This window comes from Anomaloglossus baeobatrachus, chromosome 11, assembly GCF_048569485.1.
Source record: "Anomaloglossus baeobatrachus isolate aAnoBae1 chromosome 11, aAnoBae1.hap1, whole genome shotgun sequence".
Lineage (NCBI taxonomy): Eukaryota > Metazoa > Chordata > Amphibia > Anura > Aromobatidae > Anomaloglossus > Anomaloglossus baeobatrachus.
Genome location: NC_134363.1, coordinates 169,099,502 through 169,123,736, shown reverse-complemented (window position 1 = coordinate 169,123,736; position 24,235 = coordinate 169,099,502). Strand labels below are relative to the sequence as shown.

Here is a 24,235-nt window from a genome sequence, read left to right as displayed (position 1 = left end):
AAAAAAAAATCAACTTTTGCTTTTGTCTCCTTTATAGAGCCAAGTACACAGAAAGTAAAACCTGTCGATACGGTCGGCCTCCCTTCTCCAGAACCTCTCTCTTCAGCTTCCAGCACCTGGACCTCTTCCCGTGTATCTGGTGTGGGTAGGATCCGCACACACAGATACTCCTCCAATCAGCGTTTTCCTGGTCCTCGTCCACTTCCATCTGCAGGTATTTGTCATGACGCAATGCAGAGTTGTGACATACATAATTCAGTAGTTTTGCTTTTCCTATTATTTAGTTAGCATAGGATCATGCTGAGAGCTCTACTTCAGATTATTGTGATTTTCTGCAGGGTATTTTTCTCCCTGAAAACCAAATGATGCAATCAAATAGGGGAGAGCAGTTTCAATATGTCACAGTCCCTCTTCTCCCTGACGATCAGTGTGTCCAGCTCCTCAGTGTCCCTCCTCCCTGCTGAAATTTCCACCCACCTAGCCTGACTGCTGCTCAGTGTCCCTCCTCCCTGCTGAATCTCCACCCACCTAAGTAGACAGCTCCTCAATGTCCCTCCCTTTGCTGCTACGGAATCTCTGCTCAATAATGCTGACAGCTCCTCAGTGTCCCTCCTCCTCCTCGCGGAATCTCCACCCACCTAGGCTGGCAGCTTCTTCGTGTCCCTCCTCCCTGCTGCTGTTGAATCTCTGCTCACCTAGCCTGACAGCTCCTCAGTGTCCCCCCTCCTACTGAATCTCCACCCACCTAGCCTGACAGCTCCTTAGTGTCCATCCTTTCTGCTGAATCTCCACCCACCTAGCCTGACTGCTGCTCAGTGTCCCTCCTCCCTGCTGAATCTCCACCCACCTAGATAGACAGTTCCTCAGTGTCCCTCCTCCCTGCTCAATCTCCGCACACCTAGCCTGACAGCTCCTTAGTGTCCCTCCTCCCTGCTGAATCTCCTCCCACCTAGCCTGACTGCTGCTCAGTGTCCCTCCTCCCTGCTGAATCTCCACCCACCTAGATAGACAGCTCCTCAGTGTCCCTCCTCCCTGCTCAATCTCCTCACACCTAGCCTGACAGCTCCTTAGTGTCCCTCCTCCCTGCTGAATCTCCACCCACCTAGCCTGACTGCTGCTCATTGTCCCATGTCCCTGCTGAATCTCCACCCACCTAGCCTGACTGCTGCTCATTGTCCCTCCTCCCTGCTGAATCTCCACCCACCTAGATAGATAGCTCCTCAGTGTCCCTCCTCCTTGCTCAATCTCCGCACACCTAGCCTGACAGCTCCTTAGTGTCCCTCCTCCCTGCTGAATCTCCACCCACCTAGCCTGACTGCTGCTCATTGTCCCTCCTCCCTGCTGAATCTCCACCCACCTAGATAGACAGCTCCTCAGTGTCCCTCCTCCCTGCTCAATCTCCGCACACCTAGCCTGACAGCTCCTTAGTGTCCCTCCTCCCTGCTGAATCTCCACCCACCTAGCCTGACTGCTGCTCAGTGTCCCTCCTCCCTGCTGACTCTCCACCCACCTAGCCTGACTGCTGCTCATTGTCCCTCCTCCCTGCTGAATCTCCACCCTCCTAGCCTGACTGCTGCTCATTGTCCCTCCTCCCTGCTGAATCTCCACCCACCTAGCCTGACTGCTGCTCAGTGTCCCTCCTCCCTGCTGAATCTCCACCCACCTAGCCTGACTGCTGCTCATTGTCCCTCCTCCCTGCTGACTCTCCACCCACCTAGCCTGACTGCTGCTCAGTGTCCCTCCTCCCTGCTGACTCTCCACCCACCTAGCCTGACTGCTGCTCATTGTCCCTCCTCCCTGCTGAATCTCCACCCACCTAGCCTGACTGCTGCTCAGTGTCCCTCCTCCCTGCTGAATCTCCACCCACCTAGCCTGACTGCTGCTCATTGTCCCTCCTCCCTGCTGACTCTCCACCCACCTAGCCTGACTGCTGCTCAGTGTCCCTCCTCCCTGCTGACTCTCCACCCACCTAGCCTGACTGCTGCTCATTGTCCCTCCTCCCTGCTGAATCTCCACCCTCCTAGCCTGACTGCTGCTCATTGTCCCTCCTCCCTGCTGAATCTCCACCCACCTAGCCTGACTGCTGCTCAGTGTCCCTCCTCCCTGCTGAATCTCCACCCACCTAGCCTGACTGCTGCTCAGTGTCCCTCCTCCCTGCTGACTCTCCACCCACCTAGCCTGACTGCTGCTCATTGTCCCTCCTCCCTGCTGAATCTCCACCCTCCTAGCCTGACTGCTGCTCATTGTCCCTCCTCCCTGCTGAATCTCCTCCCACCTAGCCTGACTGCTGCTCACTGTCTCTCCTCCCTGCTGAATCTCCACCCACCTAGATGGACAGCGCCTCAGTTTCCCTCCTCACTGCTGCTACAGAATCACTGCTCAATAATGCTGACAGCTCCTCAGTGTCCCTCCTCCTCGTAGAATCTCCACCCACCTAGGCTGACAGCTCCTCCGTGTCCCTCCTCCCTGCTCCTTTTGAATCTCCGCTCACCTAGCCTGACAGGTCCTCAGTGTCCCTCCTCCTGCTGAATCTCTGCCCACCTAGCCTGACAGCTCCTCAGTGTCTTTCCTCCCTGAAGAATCTCCACCCTCCTAGCCTGACAGCTCCTTAGTGTCCCTCCTCCCTGCTGAATCTCCACCCACCTAGCCTGACTGCTGCTCAGTGTCCCTCCTCCCTGCTGACTCTCCACCCACCTAGCCTGACTGCTGCTCATTGTCCCTCCTCCCTGCTGAATCTCCACCCTCCTAGCCTGACTGCTGCTCATTGTCCCTCCTCCCTGCTGAATCTCCACCCACCTAGCCTGACTGCTGCTCAGTGTCCCTCCTCCCTGCTGAATATCCACCCACCTAGCCTGACTGCTGCTCATTGTCCCTCCTCCCTGCTGACTCTCCACCCACCTAGCCTGACTGCTGCTCATTGTCCCTCCTCCCTGCTGAATCTCCACCCACCTAGCCTGACTGCTGCTCATTGTCCCTCCTCCCTGCTGACTCTCCACCCACCTAGCCTGACTGCTGCTCAGTGTCCCTCCTCCCTGCTGACTCTCCACCCACCTAGCCTGACTGCTGCTCAGTGTCCCTCCTCCCTGCTGAATCTCCACCCTCCTAGCCTGACTGCTGCTCATTGTCCCTCCTCCCTGCTGAATCTCCACCCACCTAGCCTGACTGCTGCTCAGTGTCCCTCCTCCCTGCTGAATCTCCACCCACCTAGCCTGACTGCTGCTCAGTGTCTCTCCTCCCTGCTGAATCTCCACCCACCTAGATGGACAGCGCCTCAGTTTCCCTCCTCACTGCTGCTACAGAATCACTGCTCAATAACGCTGACAGCTCCTCAGTGTCCCTCCTCCTCGTAGAATCTCCACCCACCTAGGCTGACAGCTCCTCCGTGTCCCTCCTCCCTGCTCCTTTTGAATCTCCGCTCACCTAGCCTGACAGGTCCTCAGTGTCCCTCCTCCTGCTGAATCTCTGCCCACCTAGCCTGACAGCTCCTCAGTGTCTTTCCTCCCTGAAGAATCTCCACCCTCCTAGCCTGACAGCTCCTCAGTGTTCCTCCTCCCTGCTGACTCTGCCCACCTAGCTTGACAGCTTCTCACTGTCGCTCCTCCCTGCTGAATCTCCGCCCACCTAGGCTGGCAACTCCTCAGTGTCCCTCCTGACTGCTGCTGCTGAATCTCTGCCCACCTAGGCTGACAGCTCCTCATTGTTCCTCCTCCTTCCTGAATCTCCAACCGCCCTAGCCTGACAGCTCCTTAGTGACCCTCCTCCCTGTTGAATCCCACACTCCTAGCCTGATAGCTCCTCATTGTTCCTCCTCACTGCTGCTGCTGAATCTGCGTCCACCTAGCCTGACAGCTCCTCAGTGTCCCCCCTTCGAGCTGCTGAATCTGCACCCACGTAGTCTGACAGCTCCTCAGTGTTCTTCCGCCCTGCTGCTGGTATTTCTTACTGCTCATTACAAGCTGTCCGGCTTGCTGGGTGGATGGAGACTGAATACATTTTTCCTCCATAACTTTCATTCTATAGCTCATCTTAATATAAAGTTTATACAGCCATTCTGACTTGGATTTTTACAGTACACCTATCCTGTTATTCTTGCTGATTATATTTCTTCTTTTCTCAGGTAGTCCAGTTACACATGAAATCGTGACTGTTGGAGATCCGGTCCTCTCCTCTGGGCTTCGTAGCATCGGTTCTCGCAGGCATAGTGCCTCTTCCATATCTCCGCAGCCTCCAAAGCCACGTGTGATTTCTCCTTCCCGTACCGAGACCACCAGACTTGCTGTATCCTCACCGGACACAACAGCAGCCCTGGCCGAACACAAGTCTGCCAGCGTAGAATCGGGAGGCATCACTTCCAATATACTAAATCCGAATAGCTGCGTGCCCAGCAACGGGCACAGAATTCCAGGGACTAAAGTAGACAAACCATTGGAAACCAGGAGAGCGGGCTCACTGGAAATGGGATCAAAAATTCCTAAAACTGACAAAATGCGGTCTAATGAGTTCTCCACTAATCAAGGCAGCACTAAGGTATCTACTCAACCACAGGGCATCTCCACCGTAGATTCTGGCACAAGCAGAGCTGGCTCTGTAAAAGACACGTCGGTGGTCCACACCTCAAAATCTATCACTTCTCATCAGCTTCAAAGGGCAATAAAGAAAGAAAATGAATCAGGTGTGGATCCCTTTCAGGCTGAGAGAACCGCATCTTCTGAGGAGGTCCCGGAGACCCCCTTACCTTTGGGAAATCACGGTGTTACAGTGACCAAAGAAAGACGGCCAAAGTGTAAGAATCAGCTAGTGGAGGGCTCAAAGGAAAAACATTCCCGTAAACCCACGACGGACAGTGAACATGTATCAGGAGAGTCCCGGAGCCAAGTAGATACCAATGGGAATCATTTAGTGTCAGATACTGGGGGTTTTAAAACAAATGCACATAGCAAAAACGTAGATAAGTCTGCAGCCGGAACGGAAAGCCCCCCAACCGAGACGTCTACTACGGCGAGCCCTGGGAAAGCAATAATGCCAAAGACGGCAACGGACAATAAAAGCGACAGGAAACCAGAACAACAAACTATGTCGCCACGTGAGAAGGCAGATATAACGAAATCTCAAGATAGCCCCGAAGATACGGACGATAGTGCAGCCAACCACAGAAGCCCAAATACAGACTCCGAGCCACAAGCTGGCAACGCTTATCCCGCTCAGGACTCCAACGTACTTCTCCAAGATGGTAGCAAAACTCAGGAAGGTAGCTCATACAAAAGACGTTATCCAAGGAGAAGCGCCAGAGCACGCTCCAATATGTTCTTTGGCTTGACCCCTCTATACGGCGTACGCTCCTATGGAGAAGAGGACCTACCCTTTTGCAGCAGCACTCCAGGAAAGAAACGCGGAAAAAGATCGGCTGAAGGTCAAGTGGATGGCGCAGATGACCTAAGTTCTTCGGAAGAAGATGACGTGTATTATTACAACTTTTCCAGAACCGTAGTATCTGCGGCCGACGACAGGCTGGGCGTACGCAATCTGTTCAGAGATGACGAGCGAAATCTGCACAGAATCCCCCAACTGGATGGAGTAGATGACGGCACAGAAAGTGATGCCGGCATCGCTACCATCACCGGGAAATCTGGGCACACGGGAAAGAGGAGCAGCAAACAGAATGGAGCGGAGAAGCTGGTTGCATCGGACGAACAGTTAGAAAAATCTCACACGGGTAAAGGCAGTAAGGGATCAGATGCCAAAATGGAAAGCTGTCATCCTGTAAAGCAAGACTCGCTGGAGAATCAGCTCAGCTTGGACACTCCGCGGAGAAGCCACGGTGGAGCGGATAAAGCACTGCTGGACACGTTTAACACTGAGTTGCTAAAATCCGACTCTGACAATAACAACAGCGATGATTGCGGGAACATCCTTCCTATCGACATCATGGACTTTGTATTGAAAAATACACAGGCTATGCAAGCACTAGGAGAAAGCCCTGAGTCTTCGTCTTCTGAGCTGCTCACGTTGGGGGACGGTTTGGGGCTGGACACAAACCGGGGTAAAGATATGGGTTTGTTTGAGGTTTTCTCCCAGCAGCTTCCATCATCTGAACCAGTAGATGGTACTGTTCCTTCCTCTATGTCTGCAGACGAGCAGTTCGAGCTTCCTCTTGAGCTACCCTCCGATCTTTCTGTTTTGACCACTCGTAGTCCGTCTCTTCCAAGTCAAAATCACAGCAGACTTGGCGTCATCTCAGATTCCCAATTGTCTTCACCCAGTGATCGCGCACTCTTGTCTTTACCGACTCCAGACACGAGTGAAAAAAGAGTAACAGTTACAGAAAAGCCGGTGCCATCTGGTGAGGAAGACTCGGACCTCATGTCTCAAAGCGTGGATAGAACTCCAGAAGGACATATGACGCCAGATAGATTCATAGCAGGGCACATGGACTCTGAGCACATATCTAGCCCTTCCTGTGGACAGGTAGACCATGTGGCGAGTCAAGAGCTGACACGAAATAGCAGTACACCAAATTTGCAAGTGCCAGTGTCTCCCACTGTGCCAATTCAGAACCAAAAATATATATCAAGGACCTCAGAAAGTCCCGGTCCTTCACAATTACAGACAACCGCCATACAAAGCACACCCCCTCACCTCAAATCTACCACCGAAAAGGTCGTCGTGGTCAATCAGAACATGCAACCGCTTTACGTTCTGCAAACATTGCCCAATGGCGTAACACAAAAAATACAGCTGACGCCGTCCGTACCTCCTGGATCAAGCCGTATGGATGGAGACGTGCCGGTGCTCAGTTCAATGGGAGCAGGAATAACTTTAGCCACCACACTTAATCCTACTCTAGCTTCACCATTTCCACCTGCTAGCAAGGGGCTCTTATCAATGCCCCACCACCCACACCTTCAACCTTTTCCAACAACCCCGCAGGCGACTTTCTTGCCCGGTCTCGGTAACCAGCCTTCTGGTCTTCTCATTGGGGTTCAACCAACAGCCGAGCCGCAACGTCTGGTATCAGAATCGGGACAAAGATCGGATTTGAGCAGTGCATCCAATCCTCAAACTTCCGGCATGGGTAAAAAAAGGCAGATCTCGCGCCTACACAGCAAGAAGAACAAAAAGCTGGCACCCTCTGTGGCACCGGCCTTACGGCATCCTCCTGAAGTTGTATCTAATATGACACTAATTAACTTCCCTGCCCCGCAGATTGCTGGCAGTTTACCAAACCAAACAAGCCTAATTGATTTGGGCAGCCTAGGAAGCGCTGGCCCCCACCGCAGTATTCCCAATATCATTAAGCGTTCCAAGTCCGGCGTCATGTACTTTGACCAAACTCCCTTGCTGCCACAGAATCTGGGAGCGTCCAGCTCCGTGGGGACGGCCGCTAGTGTTATCGGCTTGGATCATGGACATCTTACTGGTCAAGTTCCAGCAATCGCGACTGGTTCTTCCGTCCTAAATGTGGTGTCCATGCAGACAACCGCTACACCTCCTCCCGTGAGTGGGCACGTCACTCTTACTAGTCCCGGCATTTTAGGTCCTTCAGAACTTGGCTCCATCGGCAACTTTCTAATAAAGACAAGTCCACAGGGATTAGGCATTCAAGATAATCACGTGGCTCTCCCTTCTGGCCCCGGGATGTTTTCTCAGAGTCCGACCACAGCCACTCCTAGCATATGCGTTGTGCCCTCCTCTCAGTCCGTCAGAATGACTCTCGCCCAGACAGTTAGCGAGCAGGACTGTCCATTCCCAATTCCTCACCACATGAATAGACTGATCAGCAGCCGCCCTCCGCTCCTCCCAGACTCTGCTGGTTCAGACCACAGGTCACCAACACGCCAGCTGCCGTCTGACTCCGAGGGCAAAACCAAAAATTCAGCAACTTCATCCTCCACTTCCGGTCTACAGAGAGGGAGCTCCGCTGCAGTTCAGAAAACAAAAAGCAAAGGGAAACGACAGACGAGCTCGGCCGACAAGAGCAGCAGGAAAAAACACAAGTCGTTACACGCCGGACAGGGGTTAACGGTTGGACGAGAGCAAGACAAGGACGTCGAGCCGCCTGGTGCCATCTTAGTGTACGTCTGTTGCATCTTGTTTGTTTGCTTTTTTCCATAGACTCACTAGGCTGTTTCTTTTTCTTATTTTTTAGGGTCACCCAACAATTTACATTTTATTTTGATGTAATATTTCAGTCTACTTCTTAAGTATCGTACATTTATGACATATCTGGAGGATGGGTCAACGATGTCCTATAGATGTGGGTCCTACGAGAGGTAATGAAGAGACATGCGTTTGTGGCAACTGTCCCTCCATTTCAGGAGGTTAACAAGCCCTAGTTTTAAGACCCACATGTAATGGACATTTGACATCCTATTTTAGATGTATGTGCCTGTAAAAAGGTTGTCCAAAATAATGATACTCAGTGGAGGACTGGTACTCCACCCATTAGCTGTTACCAGGTAGAGTGCCCCAGCGTGCAGAGCCAGAAAAGCACTGCGCCATAAACTGGGTAGTGGCGGTTCTCAGTACTGCAGCTCAGACCACATTCTCTTTAATAAGAGTTGAGTTGCAGTACTGAGAACCGCCACTACCCAGTTTACGGTGCTGTGCTGTTCTTCTGTCATATGCTGTGGACTTTCAGCTGCAGCAGGACCTGGTAACAGCTGATCGGTTGGAGTGCCAACGCGTCAGACCCCAACCAATCGTGTTACCAACCCATCCTCCTGATAGGTCATTTATTTTGCTTTCGGCAAACTAGAGTATAGCTTTATCAGAGATCCCATAATGCACTGCTCTCTGAACTCTTTAATTTTCTTTTCTTTGTCGCTCCATTGGGAGACCCAGACAATTGGGTGTATAGCTTCTGCCTCCGGAGGCCACACAAAGTATTACACTTTAAAAAGTGTAACCCCTCCCCTCTGCCTATACACCCTCCCGTGCATCACGGGCTCCTCAGTTTTATGCTTTGTGTGGAAGGAGGCACACATCCACTCATGCATTCTCATTTTAGTTATATCGGTTGGAAGAAAAGTGGGCCCCCACGGGGCCCCCGGCATGTTCCCTTCTCACCCCACTACGTCGGCGGTGCTGTTAAGGTTGAGGTACCCATTGCGGGTACAAAGGCCGGAGCCTCATGCCGTCTCCTTCACCATCCCTTAGCGGCTCTGGGAGAAGTGGGATCCTGAGCGGTCATCCATTCACTGGGACCGTGCTCCCTCCGCAGCCCCTGTGGGAATCTGTCGGACAGGAGTCTATTTATCCTCAGGGACCGGGCCCTGCATCACTAAGGTACTCTGTGTCCCCATGGGGGCTGTGCATGGAGCGCCTTCATCCCGGACGCTGCAGCAGCTGCTTATTTGTGAAGGCCGGCGGACTTCCGCGCCGACCGCGCCTGCTCGTCGGCCGCGGTCTTAAATTTAGTCCCCGGCTTCAATTGCGGCCTAGTAGCAAAACTCCCGCCCCCGGGCCTGTCTGTCAGGGGTAAGGGCGGGACTGCCGACCTGACGTCGGATGTGAGGGCCGGAGCATCCTGTATGTTTCCTCCCCCCTCATTGATCACTGTGGGGACTCCAGATTCCCGCACTTTTCTAGCGCCGCCCACGGCCTCACTCCTCCCCAGAGAGCTCCGGCAGCCATTTTTTTTTGGCATTCTGCCGGTGGAGGATTTCCAGGAAAGAGGTCTGCAACGCTGGGAGACCTAAGGCAGGGAATCTGGAGGACACACGCTCCGCTTTTTAGCGGTCGGTAAGCCACACCGGTCACCCGGTGCTGGTCCCCTTAGGGTGCCGGAATAGATACTATATATTTATATATTTCTGTTCGGTCGGGCTGTATACCCTTTCCCATATACCCTCAGTGATCACACTCCTAGGAGACAACAGCATGTCGTCCACAAGGAGCAAGGGTGCCAAGGCACAGGGTTATTTTGCGACCTGTACCTCTTGTGCGGCTATGTTACCTGCGGGTTCCACCTACCCTCACTGTGAGCAATGCTCAACCCCTGTTTTGCTTGCTCAGCCGGAGCCTCGGTCACTAGTGGGCCCCTCGGCTCAGGTAGACCCCCCTGCTCCCCCTGTCCAGGCGGCAGGGACAGAGTTTGCCGTTTTTGCTGAAAAACTCTCTGAGTCACTCTCACAATCCATGGCTCAGTCTATGGACAAATGGTCTGCCAAGCTGCTTGAAGCTTTGCAGTCCAGACCGGTCCTTACACAGGCCCCGGGCCCTGTTGGATCGTCGCCTCCAGGCCCCTCTCTGTCCGCGCCGCAGCGCGTTCCCAGGGGGGGCCCTAGGTCTCACGTGGAGGACTCCTGCCCGGACCACAGTCCCAGACCGGCTAAGCGGGCCCGCTGGGAATCTTCCCCGACTTCTTCACGCTGCTCGGGTTCCCACCTTGAGGACTCTCTGGAGGACGAGGCGGACGTCGCAGCTCAGGGCTCTGACCCTGACGTTGCTCTCAATCTTGATACACCTGAAGGGGACGCCATAGTAAATGACCTTATCTCGTCCATCAACCAGGTGTTAGATATATCTCCCCCGCCGCCTCCTGTAGAGGAGTCGATTTCTCAGCAGGAGAAACAACAGTTTCGGTTCCCTAAACGTACACGGAGTGCGTTTTTCGATCACTCTAACTTAGAGATGCTGTCCAGAAGCCCAGAGCGGTTCCGGACAAGCGCTTTACTAAGCGCCTTACTGACACACGTTACCCCTTCCCCTCTGACGTAGTTAAGGGTTGGGCTCAATGTCCCAAGGTGGATCCCCCAGTCTCTAGATTGGCGGCTAGATCTGTGGTATCGGTTGCAGATGGCTCATCGCTAAAGGATGTCACTGACAGGCAGATAGAGCTCCTGGTGAAATCCATCTATGAAGCCACGGGCGCGTCTTTTGCCCCGGCTTTTGCAGCCGTGTGGGCACTCCAAGCTATCTCAGCTTGTCTGGCTGAGATTAATGCGGTCACACGTAATTCTGCTCCGCAGGTTGCGTCTTTGACTTCTCAGGCGTCAGCTTTTTCTTCCTACGCCATGAACGCAGTTCTAGACTCTGCTATCCGTACAGCGGTGGCATCCGCTAATTCTGTGGCAGTTTGCAGGGCCATGTGGCTGCGCGAATGGAAGGCAGACTCGGCTTCCAAGAGGTTCTTAACCGGTTTGCCGTTTTCTGGCGACCGATTGTTTGGCGAACGATTGGATGAGATTATTAAGGAATCCAAGGGAAAGGACTCCTTACCCCATTCCAAACCGAAGAGACCTCAGCAACGGAAAATACAATCGAGGTTTTGGTCCTTTCGTCCCTCCGCCAAGCCCCAATCCTCTTCGTCCAGCAGGCCGGAGAAAGGCCAGAGGAACTCCTATGCGTGGCGGGCTAAGCCACGCCCCCAAAAACGCGCCGGAGGCAATGCCTCCAAGGCGGCCTCTTCATGACTCTCGGCATCCCCGAACCGCATCCTCGGTCGGTGGCAGGCTCTCCCGCTTTTGCGACGCCTGGTGGCCGCATGTTCAAGACCGATGGGTGAGAGACATTCTGTCTCACGGTTACAGGATAGAGTTCAGCTCCCCGAGCGGGCCGATGCACTTTTTCAGGCGGTGGACGCTCTGAAGACAGAAGGAGTTGTGATCCCTGTTCCCCCCCAGGAACATGGTCGCGGCTTTTACTCCAACTTGTTCGTGGTGCCAAAGAAGGACGGCTCGTTCCGTCCCGTTCTGGACCTCAAACTACTCAACAGACATGTGAGCACCAGACGGTTTCGGATGGAATCTCTCCGCTCGGTCATCGCATCGATGTCACAAGGAGACTTCCTAGCATCGATCGACATCAAGGATGCTTATCTCCATGTGCCGATCGCACCCGAACATCAACGCTTTTTGCGTTTCGCCATCGGGGACGAACACCTTCAGTTCGTGGCATTGCCTTTCGGCCTGGCGACAGCCCCACGGGTGTTCACCAAGGTCATGGCATCTGTTGTGGCGGTCCTACACTCTCAGGGCCACTCGGTGATTCCCTACTTAGACGATCTTCTGGTCAGGGCACCCTCTCAGATGGCGTGTCAAAACAGCCTTTCCGTCGCTCTGGCGACTCTCCAGCAGTTCGGGTGGATCATCAACTTCCCAAAATCCAAGTTGACACCGACCCAATCACTGACGTACCTTGGGATGGAGTTTCATACTCAGTCAGCGGTAGTCATGCTACCGCTGGACAAACAGCTTTCGCTGCAGGCAGGGGTGCAATCTCTTCTTCGGGGTCAGTCACACCCCTTGAGGCGCCTCATGCACTTCCTGGGGAAGATGGTGGCAGCGATGGAGGCAGTGCCCTTCGCGCAATTCCATCTGCGGCCACTCCAGTGGGACATTCTCCGCAAATAGGACAGGAGGTCGACTTCCCTCGACAGGAACGTCTCTCTTTCCCTTGCAACCAAGACGTCACTTCAGTGGTGGCTCCTTCCCAACTCTCTGTCGCAGGGAAAATCCTTCCTACCCCCAACCTGGGCTGTGGTCACCACGGACGCGAGCCTGTCAGGGTGGGGGGCGGTTTTTCTCCACCACAGGGCTCAGGGAATCTGGACTCCGATAGAGTCTTCCCTTCAGATCAATATTCTGGAGATAAGGGCAGTGTATCTAGCCCTATTGGCCTTTCATCGGTGGCTGGAGGGCAGGCAGATCCGTATCCAGTCGGACAACGCCACTGCCGTCGTATACATCAACCACCAAGGCGGCACTCGCAGTCGTCAAGCCTTCCAGGAAGTCCGACGGATTCTGCAGTGGGTGGAAGCCACAGCTTCCACCATCTCCGCAGTTCACATCCCGGGCGTAGAAAACTGGGAAGCAGATTTTCTCAGTCGTCAGGGCATGGACGCGGGGGAATGGTCTCTTCACCCAGACGTGTTTCGAGAGATCTGTCGCCGCTGGGGAACGCCGGACGTCGATCTCATGGCGTCACGGCACAACAACAAAGTCCCGGCATTCATGGCCCGGTCTCAAGATCACAGAGCTCTGGCGGCGGACGCATTAGTTCAGGATTGGTCGCAGTTTCGACTGCCTTATGTATTTCCTCCTCTGGCGATGCTGCCCAGAGTGCTGCGCAAAATCAGGTCCGACTGTCGTCGCGCCATTCTCGTCGCTCCAGATTGGCCGAGGCGGTCGTGGTACCCGGATCTGTGGCATCTCACAGTGGGTCAACTGTGAGCGCTCCCAGACCGCCCAGACTTGCTGTCACAAGGGCCGTTTTTCCATCTGAATTCTGTGGCCCTCAACCTGACTGTGTGGCCATTGAGTCCTGGCTCCTAGCATCCTCAGGGTTATCTCAAGATGTCATTGCCACCATGAGACAGGCCAGGAAACCAACGTCCGCCAAGATCTATCACAGGTCTTGGAGGATCTTCTTATCCTGGTGCTCTGATAAGGGTTTTACTCCCTGGCCCTTTGCCTTACCCACTTTTCTTTCATTCCTTCAATCCGGAATGGACAAGGGGTTGTCTCTCGGCTCTCTCAAGGGACAAGTATCGGCGCTATCCGTATTTTTTCAAAAGCGTCTAGCCAGGCTTCCGCAGGTCCGCACGTTGCTGCAGGGAGTTTGCCACATAGTCCCACCTTACAAGCGTCCGCTGGAACCCTGGGACCTTAACAGGGTGCTAACGGCTCTTCAGAAACCACCTTTCGAGCCGCTGCGGGATGTCTCTTTATCACGTCTTTCGCAGAAGGTGGCATTTCTAGTGGCAGTTACATCGCTCCGTAGAGTATCGGAGCTGGCAGCGCTGTCATGCAAAGCCCCCTTCCTAGTTTTTCACCAGGATAAGGTGGTTCTGCGTCCTGTTCCGGAATTTCTCCCTAAGGTGGTATCTCCTTTTCATCTCAATCAGGATATCTCCTTACCTTCATTTTGCCCTAATCCAATTCACCAATGTGAAAAGGATTTGCACTCATTAGATCTGGTGAGAGCACTCTGGCTCTACGTGTCTCGCACGGCGCCCCTGCGCCGTTCAGATGCGCTCTTTGTCCTTGTCGCTGGCCAGCGTAAGGGTTCGCAGGCTTCCAAGTCAACCAAGGAACCGATTCTTGAAGCCTACCGTTCTTCTGGGCTTCCGCTTCCTTTGGGGCTGAAAGCCCATTCTACCAGAGCCGTGGGTGCGTCCTGGGCATTGCGGCACCGGGCTACGGCTCAGCAGGTGTGTCAGGCAGCTACGTGGTCTAGTCTGCACACTTTCACGAAACACTATCAGGTGCATACCTATGCTTCGGCAGACGCCAGTCTAGGTAGGCGAGTCCTTCAGGCGGCGGTTGCCCACCTGTAAGAGGGGGTCGTTTTCGGCTCTTGTTATCGAGGTATTCTTTTACCCACCCAGGGACTGCTTTTGGATGTCCCAATTGTCTGGGTCTCCCAATGGAGCGACAAAGAAGAAGGGAATTTTGTTTACTTACCGTAAATTCCTCCTATTGGGAAACATCAGTGAGGATAAATTACTAAAACTTAGCTTTTATTTAAGCTCTTTAAAAATCAAAGATAAACAAACAATTATAAAATACACTTAGGATCACCCTGCAGGTAGCCAAGGTGCATGTTACCATGCCATGATAAACAACCCTTGGACCAACACCAATAGGGGAATACAGTTATGTGTAATGCAGATATCAATTACTGTTATACACAAAGCATTATGAAGATGTTGGACAGGGGTTCCGTTATCTAAATGCCAAAAAATGGAGACCTATCTCCTCAAAGACAGTAAGATATAGACTATCCCCTTATACAGGGATCGCTTACACATAATAGCATATAAAACTTAGAAAGATCTCACCCATTTGGAGGATCTTCAGACGTTTGGTACGGCAGTTCGTCTTTTGGAGGGGTCACAAAGGGGCCTGTGGTCCAGGCTGGATATAGCTCGCCCTAAACCCCCTTGTCTCCCGTCCTTACAAGGACGGTCCACATCTGAACCTGTGTCCTTGCAAAAAGTAGTCCCACATGCCTCCCACCTCCCGACGCGTTTCGTCACTTTTTGTGACTCCTCAGGGGTCCAAGCATGAAAGATCATGTAGTGGGTCAAAGAGTGGTGTGTGACCTGCAGAGTCCAAACACCAAATGCTGCCAACCGCCAGCCCCCTAATTAGTCATCTATAAATATATAGTTAAGGGCCCGCACAGCCAATCCTAGCAGCCTCCAATCAGGTGCAACTCATGAGTAATATATAGACTCACCATTTTGTTCATAATCATCGCCATGCCAACGGGTTTCCACGTGTCCCGGGCATTACGATGTTATCCAAACTCCATTATCCCCAAGCGTGCGCCGCACTTCCGGGTGGCGGTCACGAGAAAGAGGCCTGATCCGCATCACGTGGTGCACTCGGCACCACGTGGTCAGACATATGATCCGGCGCATCACCATGTCCTTCAGTGCGGTCCTCCGATATCGGGCACGCCCACACAAAGAGGCTAGATCCGCATCACGTGGTGCACTCGGCACCACGTGGTCAGGCATGTGATCCGGCACGTCACCATGTCCTTCAGTGCGGTCCTCCGACATCGGGCACGCCCACAGGGCACGGAATCAATAATCACGCACAAAGTACAAAATCCCTCAAAGTGTTTCATTGGGTTATAGTGTCGTTGTTGTGCTCAATTATGTAAATGTGATTTTATATCAGGGAACCCCTCAACACATGGAGGAGACCCAGCAATGTCACGTGATGCAGACATCACCACGTGATCCACCCTACCATCGTATCAACAACGGAGGGAATGCAGGCTATAAGCACGCCCCCTGCCCCTCTAAAAAGGGGGCCAATCGTGCCACGTAGAGCATCATATATTGCACTGTGCATATTAAAAACAATGCCATGTATCGACCAACAGTGGAAGGGGATACATGTAATAGGCAATTGTACTGCACATGTGGCCAAAAATATTACCTCTCAGAAGGGGACTGCTGCAGATGAAAACACATGTTTACGTGTTGTAGTGACTCATGGTTACAAAAGGAGTCTTACAAACATATGCAGGCTATATCCCTGATATATTTTTCACATACATCACTAATTTATTTGTTTGGTTGTTATGATGTCACTTATACTTACTAATGCAGCTCAAATTACACAACAACAATTTTATTTCAGGGGATTACTTAAAGGTTATATCTTATCTTCACCCATTCCCCAAGGGGAGTGTATATTAATCATGAGTATAGTAGGAGTTAGTGTATTTTAACAAAATGACAGGGTGGCAGAGAAAATTGTTGTCTTTTGCCACACATATACAGAAGGGGGGCCATAGCACACCCCAAAAATGTCCAGTAATATTTAGACAGACTAGAGAATGGCACATGTTTATAGATAGCAGTAGGAGTAAATTCATAGAGGGGTATGCGTCATATTAAAAATATGATGGAGAGGGGGAGCCAGGTTAAATATAGCAGCCATATTGTAGTTGTTCATTAAGACCCCTGGGTGAAACCGTATCCAACTTAAAGATCCACCTAGTTTCGCGCTGTAGGATCAGGCGATCCCAATTTCCACCCCTGATTGGTGGTTCGACTTTATCGATGCCAATGAAGGAGATCACAGTTTTCTTCGGCGCTCCATTGGGAGACCCAGACGATTGGGTGTATAGCACTGCCTCCGGAGGCCACACAAAGCATTACACTAAAAAGTGTAAGGCCCCTCCCCTTCTGGCTATACACCCCCCGTGGGATCACGGGCTGCTCAGTTTTCAAGCTTTGTGCGAAGGAGGTCAGACATCCACGCATAGCTCCACTGTTTAGTCAGCAGTAGCTGCTGACTATATCGGATGGAAGAAAAGAGGGCCCATATAGGGCCCCCAGCATGCTCCCTTCTCACCCCATTCCTATTGGCGGTGTTTGTTAGGGTTGAGGTACCCATTGTGGGTACGGAGGCTGGAGCCCACATGCTGCTTTCCTTCCCCATCCCCCTGAGGGCTCTGAGGAAGTGGGATCTTACCGGCCCCCAAGCCCTGAGGCCGGGCTCCATCCACAGACCCGTAGAACCTGCTGGATACGGAGCTGGGTACCGTTCAGGGACAAGGCCCTGCAACATTCAGGTACTCTGTGTCCCCGTATGGACAGCGCACACTCCAGACTTGCTGGGTGTGCTAGTGCGCCGGGGACAGTAGCGCTGCGCGCTGGGGTTACAGTCACTGCAGTTTCTCTGAGGGACTTTATGTGTTGGGGACTGCCGCGCCGGCCGCCCCTGGAGCGGCGGCGCGGCTGAGACTTGTGGTGCGCCGGGGACTTAGCGCCGACCGTGCTTTTACGACGGCGGCGCTTATAAATCTAGTCCCCGGCTTTTGCGGCCTAGCTCCGCTTCGTTCCCGCCCCCACCCTGTCAATCAGGGCAAGGGAGAGACGCTGTACGATAGTCAGCACCGAGGGCTGGAGTCTTATTTACATACTCCAGCCCTCTCACTGGGCACAGTGGGACGCCAGTTCCCGCTCTTTGTCTGCAGCACGCCCAGGGCCCGCCCCTCTCCACAGGACGCCGGCAGCCATTCCTACATGCAGTCTGGCTGGAGAATGGACACAGGCTCTGGGAGACCCAGACAAGGGATTTCTGGCGACCACACACCCGCGTTAAGCGGGCGGTAAGCAGCACATTAGTGCTGGCCCCACTAGTGCCACAGTGTTATATTGGTGTATTTTTTTCTCTATACCATATATATATATATATTGCACTGTAAGGTCGCTTCTTGGCTGTATACCCTATATTGCTCTAAGGAGACTGTCACAAACCACCGGGGGGGGTCACTCAGAAATCCCCCGCGCTGGCTACCAGTACGTCACAATCGGGGGGTAACAAGTGGGGGTCACCCCTCCTTTATACCTCCCGACCGACAGACAGAGCACGTGACGCGCTCTCTAGCGCCCCTCTTATAGTCAGGCCAATTATGGAATTGCCCGACAATAAGCAAGGAGGCCGCTATACTACTTATGCCGATTATTGAAGGGTCCCCGGTGAGAGTAGGGTATATATTCCCCCGACCTCCGCGGGCGGAATATATAAAATCTCCCCGAATCTCACTGGCCTCCCCACAATAATCCTTGGCACAAACTCGCTGCCACCAACCGCTTCACGGTAACTATTAGCCGAACACACAGACGTGGGATTCAAGATCGAGATAACAGAACAGCCCAAGATTAATTATATAATTTAATCAGCCTAAAGCACACTAGAAACTACAATATATACAATAGGGAATCTACAGAATATACATATGTCAGAGTACAGTTACAATCAAAGCATGGGTTACAAACAGGCATACACAGTTCCAGCAGTTACCTTGTTGCGTCTGGCCACAGGGGGGGCGCTGTAGACCAGGTTTCCAGGAACTCCCTCACAGGTCTTTCCCAACCAGGCCCCCGAGCAGAAGAACACTGGAAAATGGCCGAAGTAGGGTTATCAACCTGGGCAGATCCAGGTCCCCTCCTACCTTAGTGACCTCACAGGGAAGCACTGCCACTCCCCCTGCATGGATCAGAATTATCCAGCAAAGGGGATATTGGCCATAACTTTGCCTGGGAGCGTCGTAGGCGGACGCCAATGCTCTCATTGTGACAGTTATGAATTTAGCTACAGAACGAGGGGACTCATGACCTGTCTGCCAGTTCCCCATTGGCTGATATCACGCCTGGGGCATTTCCCAATGTCCTGCTCCCATAAAAAGGGGGTGCCGGCATCGTCCACATGCGGAGACACCATTTTTATGGTTGCCATATTTATCGGAAATATGGCTTGCGAGATATGAACCATTTTTTACTGGAGTCGTTCTGTCTAGCTAGTTCCATAGCCTTGCTAATGAGATACAACTCTTGTTACAGGGTGACGGCAGGGAGTCATCCTGTGTCCATTGTTCCCACACCACCTCATCTCCATATCACAGGACATGGCCATGGAGGTGTAAGTGGAACACTGAGAACAAGAAGGGAGGGGGCACTGCCAGGGAGTGATGAGGGATTATGACTGGAGTCATAATTCATCTTCATATCCCGGGATTTGCCTCACACCTCCCCCCTTTTGAGGGCGCTAGGGGGCAGCACACTCCGGTGTTCCCCCGTGCGCCCGTCCGCGACCTCTCCTTGTCGGGACAGCCCGTCTGCGTTACCGTGGTCACGGCCCCTTTTGTGGCGAATGGTGAAGTTGTATTGCTGGAGCGCAAGGCTCCATCGCAACAATCGCCCATTCGTCCCAGAGACGGTGTGCAACCAGCTGAGGGGATTGTGGTCCGTCTCCACGATGAAGTGGCGCCCGTATAGATAGGGTTGCAGACGCTGCAGGGCCCACACTATGGCCAGGCACTCCTTCTCCATCGTGGAATAGGCAACTTCCCTTGGTAACAGCTTCCTGCTCAGGTACAAGACTGGGTGCTCTTGGCTCGCAGAGTCCACCTGGCTGAGCACCGCACCGAGGCCGAAGTCACTGGCGTCGGTCTGTACTACAAACGGCCGCGTGAAGTCGGCTGCCTGTAGCACGGGCGGGCTGGACAGGGCGTCCTTTAGGGCCCGGAAGGCTGTCTCGCAGTCCATTGTCCAATCGACTGCAGAGGGCAGCTTCTTCTTGGTGAGGTCCGTCAAGGGCTTTGCCAGGCTACTATAGCATGGAACAAACCTCCTATAGTACCCAGCGGTCCCCAAGAAGGACATCACCTGCTTCTTGGTCCTGGGGGTGGGCCAGGATGCGATGGCTTCCACTTTCTCAGGCTCGGGCTTCAGTGTTCTCCCACCTACCCGGTGACCGAGGTACTGGACCTCGCTCATGGCCAGCTGACACTTTCCCGGCTTGATGGTCAAACCTGCCCGGTGGATCCGCCTGAGCACCTGTGCTAGGTGCTCTAGGTGGTCCTCCCAGGTGGGACTGAAGACGGCAATGTCATCTAGGTACGCGGCCGCGTACCCTTCAAGTCCCTTGAGCAGGGTGTTGACCATCCGCTGGAAAGTGGCAGGGGCATTCCTCATCCCGAATGGCATCACCGTGGACTCGTACAGTCCAAATGGGGTAATAAAGGCAGAGCGTTCCCTGGCCTTGCGAGTCAGGGGGATCTGCCAATATCCCCGGCTCAGATCCATGATGGTCAGGTACTGAGCCCCGGCCAACTGATCGAGCAGGTCATCGATGCGTGGCATTGGGTACGCATCGGCGACCGTGACCGCATTGAGCCCCCTGTAGTCCACGCAGAACCGCGTGGTTCGGTCCTTCTTAGGGACGAGGACTACAGGCGAGGCCCAAGCGCTGTTGGATGCCTGGATCACCCCCAGCTTCAGCATCTCGTCAATCTCCTGGCGCATGTGTTGCTGCACCTCCAGGGAGACCCGATATGCTGAACGCCGGATCGGGGGATGATCCCCAGTGTCCACGTGATGGACAGCCAAGTCAGTCCTTCCGGGCTGGTTGGTAAACAACCCCCGGAAGGGGTGTAGGGTGGCCCACAGCTGGGACCGTTGGTCCTCCAAGAGCTGGTGGCCAACCTCCACATCCTCAATGGATCCGCCTGCCCTAACCTGGGCTAGCATATCCAAGAGGGTTTCCGCTTCTCCCTCCTCGGGCAGGTTGCACACGGGGAGCGCACATGCCTCCCGCTCATGATGTGCCTTCATCATGTTCACATGGAAGGGCTTCCGCCTTCCACGGGCAGGGTCCAGGGTGACCAGGTACGTCACAGGGTTGAGCTGCTGGTACACGAGGTATGGGCCTTCCCAGGCTGCCTGAAGCTTGTCCTGTGGTACGGGGACCAGTACCCACACCTTTTGACCCACTTGGTAGGTCCTCTCACAAGCGTTCTGGTCGTACCAACGCTTCTGATCGGCCTGGGCTTGAGCCATATTGTCGTGTACCAGTTGCGTCAAGGCCTGCATTTTGTCCCGGAAGCGCATGACATACTCGATAACCGACACTCCAGGGGTGGCCAAATCCCCTTCCCAAGCCTCTTTCACCAGAGCCAGGGGGCCCCGCACACGTCGCCCGTACAGGAGCTCAAACGGTGAGAATCCTGTTGAGGCCTGTGGAACCTCCCGGTAAGCAAATAACAGGTGTGGGAGATACCGCTCCCAGTCACGCCCATGGGAGTCGACCAACATCTTAAGCATCTGCTTTAAGGTGCCATTGAACCGCTCGCACAGGCCATTAGTCTGTGGATGGTACGGGCTGGCCACCAGATGTCGCACCTGGACTTGCTTACAGAGGGCCTCCATCAGCTGGGACATGAATTGGGTCCCCCGGTCAGTGAGCATTTCCTGGGGAAAACCCACTCGGGAGAAAATCTCCAGCAATGCGGTGGCCACCTTGTCAGCCCGAATGGACGACAAGGCCACTGCTTCTGGGTACCGGGTGGCATAGTCCACTACCGTCAGTAGGAAGCGTTTCCCGGAGCTGCTGGGGATGGCCAGCGGGCCGACCAGATCCACAGCCACCCTCCTGAAAGGCTCATCGATGATTGGCAGAGATACTAGTGGGGCTTTGGGGCGTGGCCCCGCCTTCCCCACTCTCTGACAGGTTTCACACGAACGGCAGTAGGCAGCCACATCGGCCCCCATTTTTGGCCAGTAGAAATGCTGGTTTAACCTGGCCTTGGTCTTAGCGATCCCTAGGTGTCCGGCCATCGGAATCTCATGTGCGATCCGCAACAACTCCGTCCGGAACGGATAGGGTACCACCAACTGTCGGTCCCTGGGCCACGCCTCCGGTGAACCCTGCTGGACCGTGGCCCGGTACAGCCGTCCTTGGTCCCAGACCACTCGCTCCGGGTCCGAGTCCGAGGGAGGCTGTGCCGCCTGCTCCTTAAGAGCTTTCAGGCTGTCGTCAGCTTCTAACGCTGCCTGAAACCCCTGACTAGATGTGGCCAGAATCGACGAGACTGTCACATCTTCAGTCAGTACCCCGGGACCTGTGTCCTGGCCTCCACCTGACTCGGCTGCCACTTGGTCAGAAGGGGAAGAGCTATCGGACCTCCGGGAGGCCCCTTGGCTTCCAGCACTCCCACTGCGGGTGACAGCGGCCACAGCCGCTGCGACCGTGGGTCGTGCCTGCTCCTCCTCCGTTCCTGACCAAGTCGCCGGTTCAGGCAGACCTACCTGGCTTCCTGACACCCCGGTTGTGGGGGAACCATGCACCGAGATCTTACCTGGGAGCACTTCCGCTCCTGGACCGGCCCCAATCTCACCTGCCTGTTCCCCTCCTGCAGCAACAGAACCCCGCTGTGAAATCTCTGGGGACCCCACATTTGCTGTGGTAGCCCCCACCCCACACACTGGTCCTCCCCCTGCAGCACCCTGCTCTCTGCTTATCCCTGCAGAGGGCAACAGATCCCAGCTCACAGGCTGGTTACTTGTAGAGGCATTGTCACACCTTTCTCTGACCCCCTCCCCTCCTGTCACAGCTGCAGCTGCGTGTGTGTCTATGGTGTCTGTGCAAGCAGAAATATCAGAGTTCACTCCCTCCTCCCTTACATCATTCATAGATAACACATTAACATTGTCAGGAGTCATGTCAGTACTGGCTGAAGGTTCAGCCCTTGGTTGGGGCCCGAACTGGGAGGTTATCTGCCCCAAATCTGTCCCAAGTAGCACGTTTGCAGGGATCCGATCAGTTACCCCCACCTCCCTCACCCCTCGCCCTGCGCCCCAGTCCACATAAATGTCAGCAACAGGCAGCGCCGGGTCAGTGCCTCCAATCCCGGAGACAGCGAGGGTTTTTCCAGGGATCAAGTCTTGGGGGGACACCATCTCAGGCCGCACCAGAGTCACCTCCGAGGCGCTGTCTCGCAGTCCTATGGTCACAGACCGGCCGACGGTGACAGGTTGGAAGCTGTCCAGGGACCTACCACCACCCCCACCCACACAATACACCTTGGGCGGCCCTTGGGACGGGGACGGAGCCGGGGCCTTGGGACGCTGAGGGCACATGGCCTTGAAGTGTCCAGGTAGGTTGCACTGGTGGCACCGTCTTGGCTCTGCCACGGGCCTGGAGAGGGGAGTTGAGGGGGACACCCCCTGCAGTCTAGGGGCAGGTGGGGCAGTCGCAGAATTCATCTTACCCCCTCTCCAGGTGCTGCTGGTGGCCGCTCTCCTGGCCTCAGGGGCCCGGTTGTTGGTGTAGTCATCGGCAAGGGCAGCTGTAGCCGTGGACCCCTTTGGCTTCTGGTCTCGGATGAACTGGCGGAGATCCTCAGGGCAGTTCCACAAGAGTTGCTCCGTGATGAACAAGTCCAGGATCTCCGGTCCGGTGGAAAGCTGCAGGCCTTGGGTCCAGTGGTCGGCAGCTCGGGCAAGTGCCCGCCGGTGGTCAGCCCAGGAGTCCTTTGGTCCCTTCTGTAGGCTCCGGAACTTCTTGCGGTAGGACTCTGGAGTGAGGTTGTACTGTTGGATCAGGGCCCGCTTGATGGTGTCGTAGCCCTGATCTGCCTCAGCAGGCAAGTCCCCAAGGATATCCAGGGCCTTACCCCTTAAACGGGGGGTCAGGTATTTGGCCCACTGGTCCTTGTTCAGATGGTGCTGCAAGCAAGTCCGTTCAAAAGCAGTCAAGAAAGAGTCCAAGTCTCCATCCTTCTCCAGCACTGGGAAGTCCTCAACACGGACCTTTGGAAGTTTGGTGTCTCGAAGGTCACATGTGGCTGATGAGGGCCGGAGCTGAGCTAGCTGCAGCTGGTAGTCACGGTCTGCCTGTCGCTCTCGCTCTTCACGCGCTGCCTGCCGCTCTCGCTCCGCAGCCTCACGCTCTGCGTGCCGCTCCGCCCTGCGCTCTGCCAGGAGTTCCTTGTAGCCCTCCTGGTCTCCAGCCTGGAGAAGGGCCATAGCCATTTGAAGAAGGCTATCCGAGCCTCCCAGGCTCGGTGGAATGGCACGTGGTGATCTGCGGCACGCTGCAGAGCCTGGTGATTCACTGTCCCTTTCAGAGCGGAGGGCTGGCATCTGGCTCGTTGAGGAACCTTGGGTGAGCTCCTCCTCATCTTGTCCAGCAGTGCCAGGTTGCGCAATGTCCTCGGCAGAACGGTTTTCTGGCGTCGAGCTCCTGGAGGACTCGTGGGCAACCTCCTCATTGCTGTCCACAGCACCGTCCTCCCTCTCTTCGGCTCCTGCCTTAGCATTGGCCAGTTGCATAGCTCTGCTCCTGGTGCCATCAGCCATTCTTGCAGACTTTTGGTCACTGACACAGAACTGACACCTGATGCCTCCACACACCTTACAGTATCTGCACTCTGACACTCTAGTGTTGAGCTAGTCTGAAGACCCCAGCAGCCGCAGCTGCTG

General features: G+C 54.4%; 1 protein-coding gene across 3 annotated transcripts in view; it reads left to right on the top strand.

Annotated features, from left to right (window-relative positions):
- KMT2A (lysine methyltransferase 2A) overlaps positions 1-24,235 on the top strand; it is a 387,559-nt gene that overhangs the window by 290,763 nt on the left and 72,561 nt on the right. For all 3 annotated transcript variants that reach the window (XM_075328635.1, XM_075328633.1, XM_075328634.1), the window contains exons 26-27: positions 38-214; positions 4,118-8,072. In XM_075328635.1, coding sequence (XP_075184750.1) covers positions 38-214; positions 4,118-8,072 — 4,132 coding nt within the window. The remainder of the gene's footprint in view (positions 1-37; positions 215-4,117; positions 8,073-24,235) is intronic.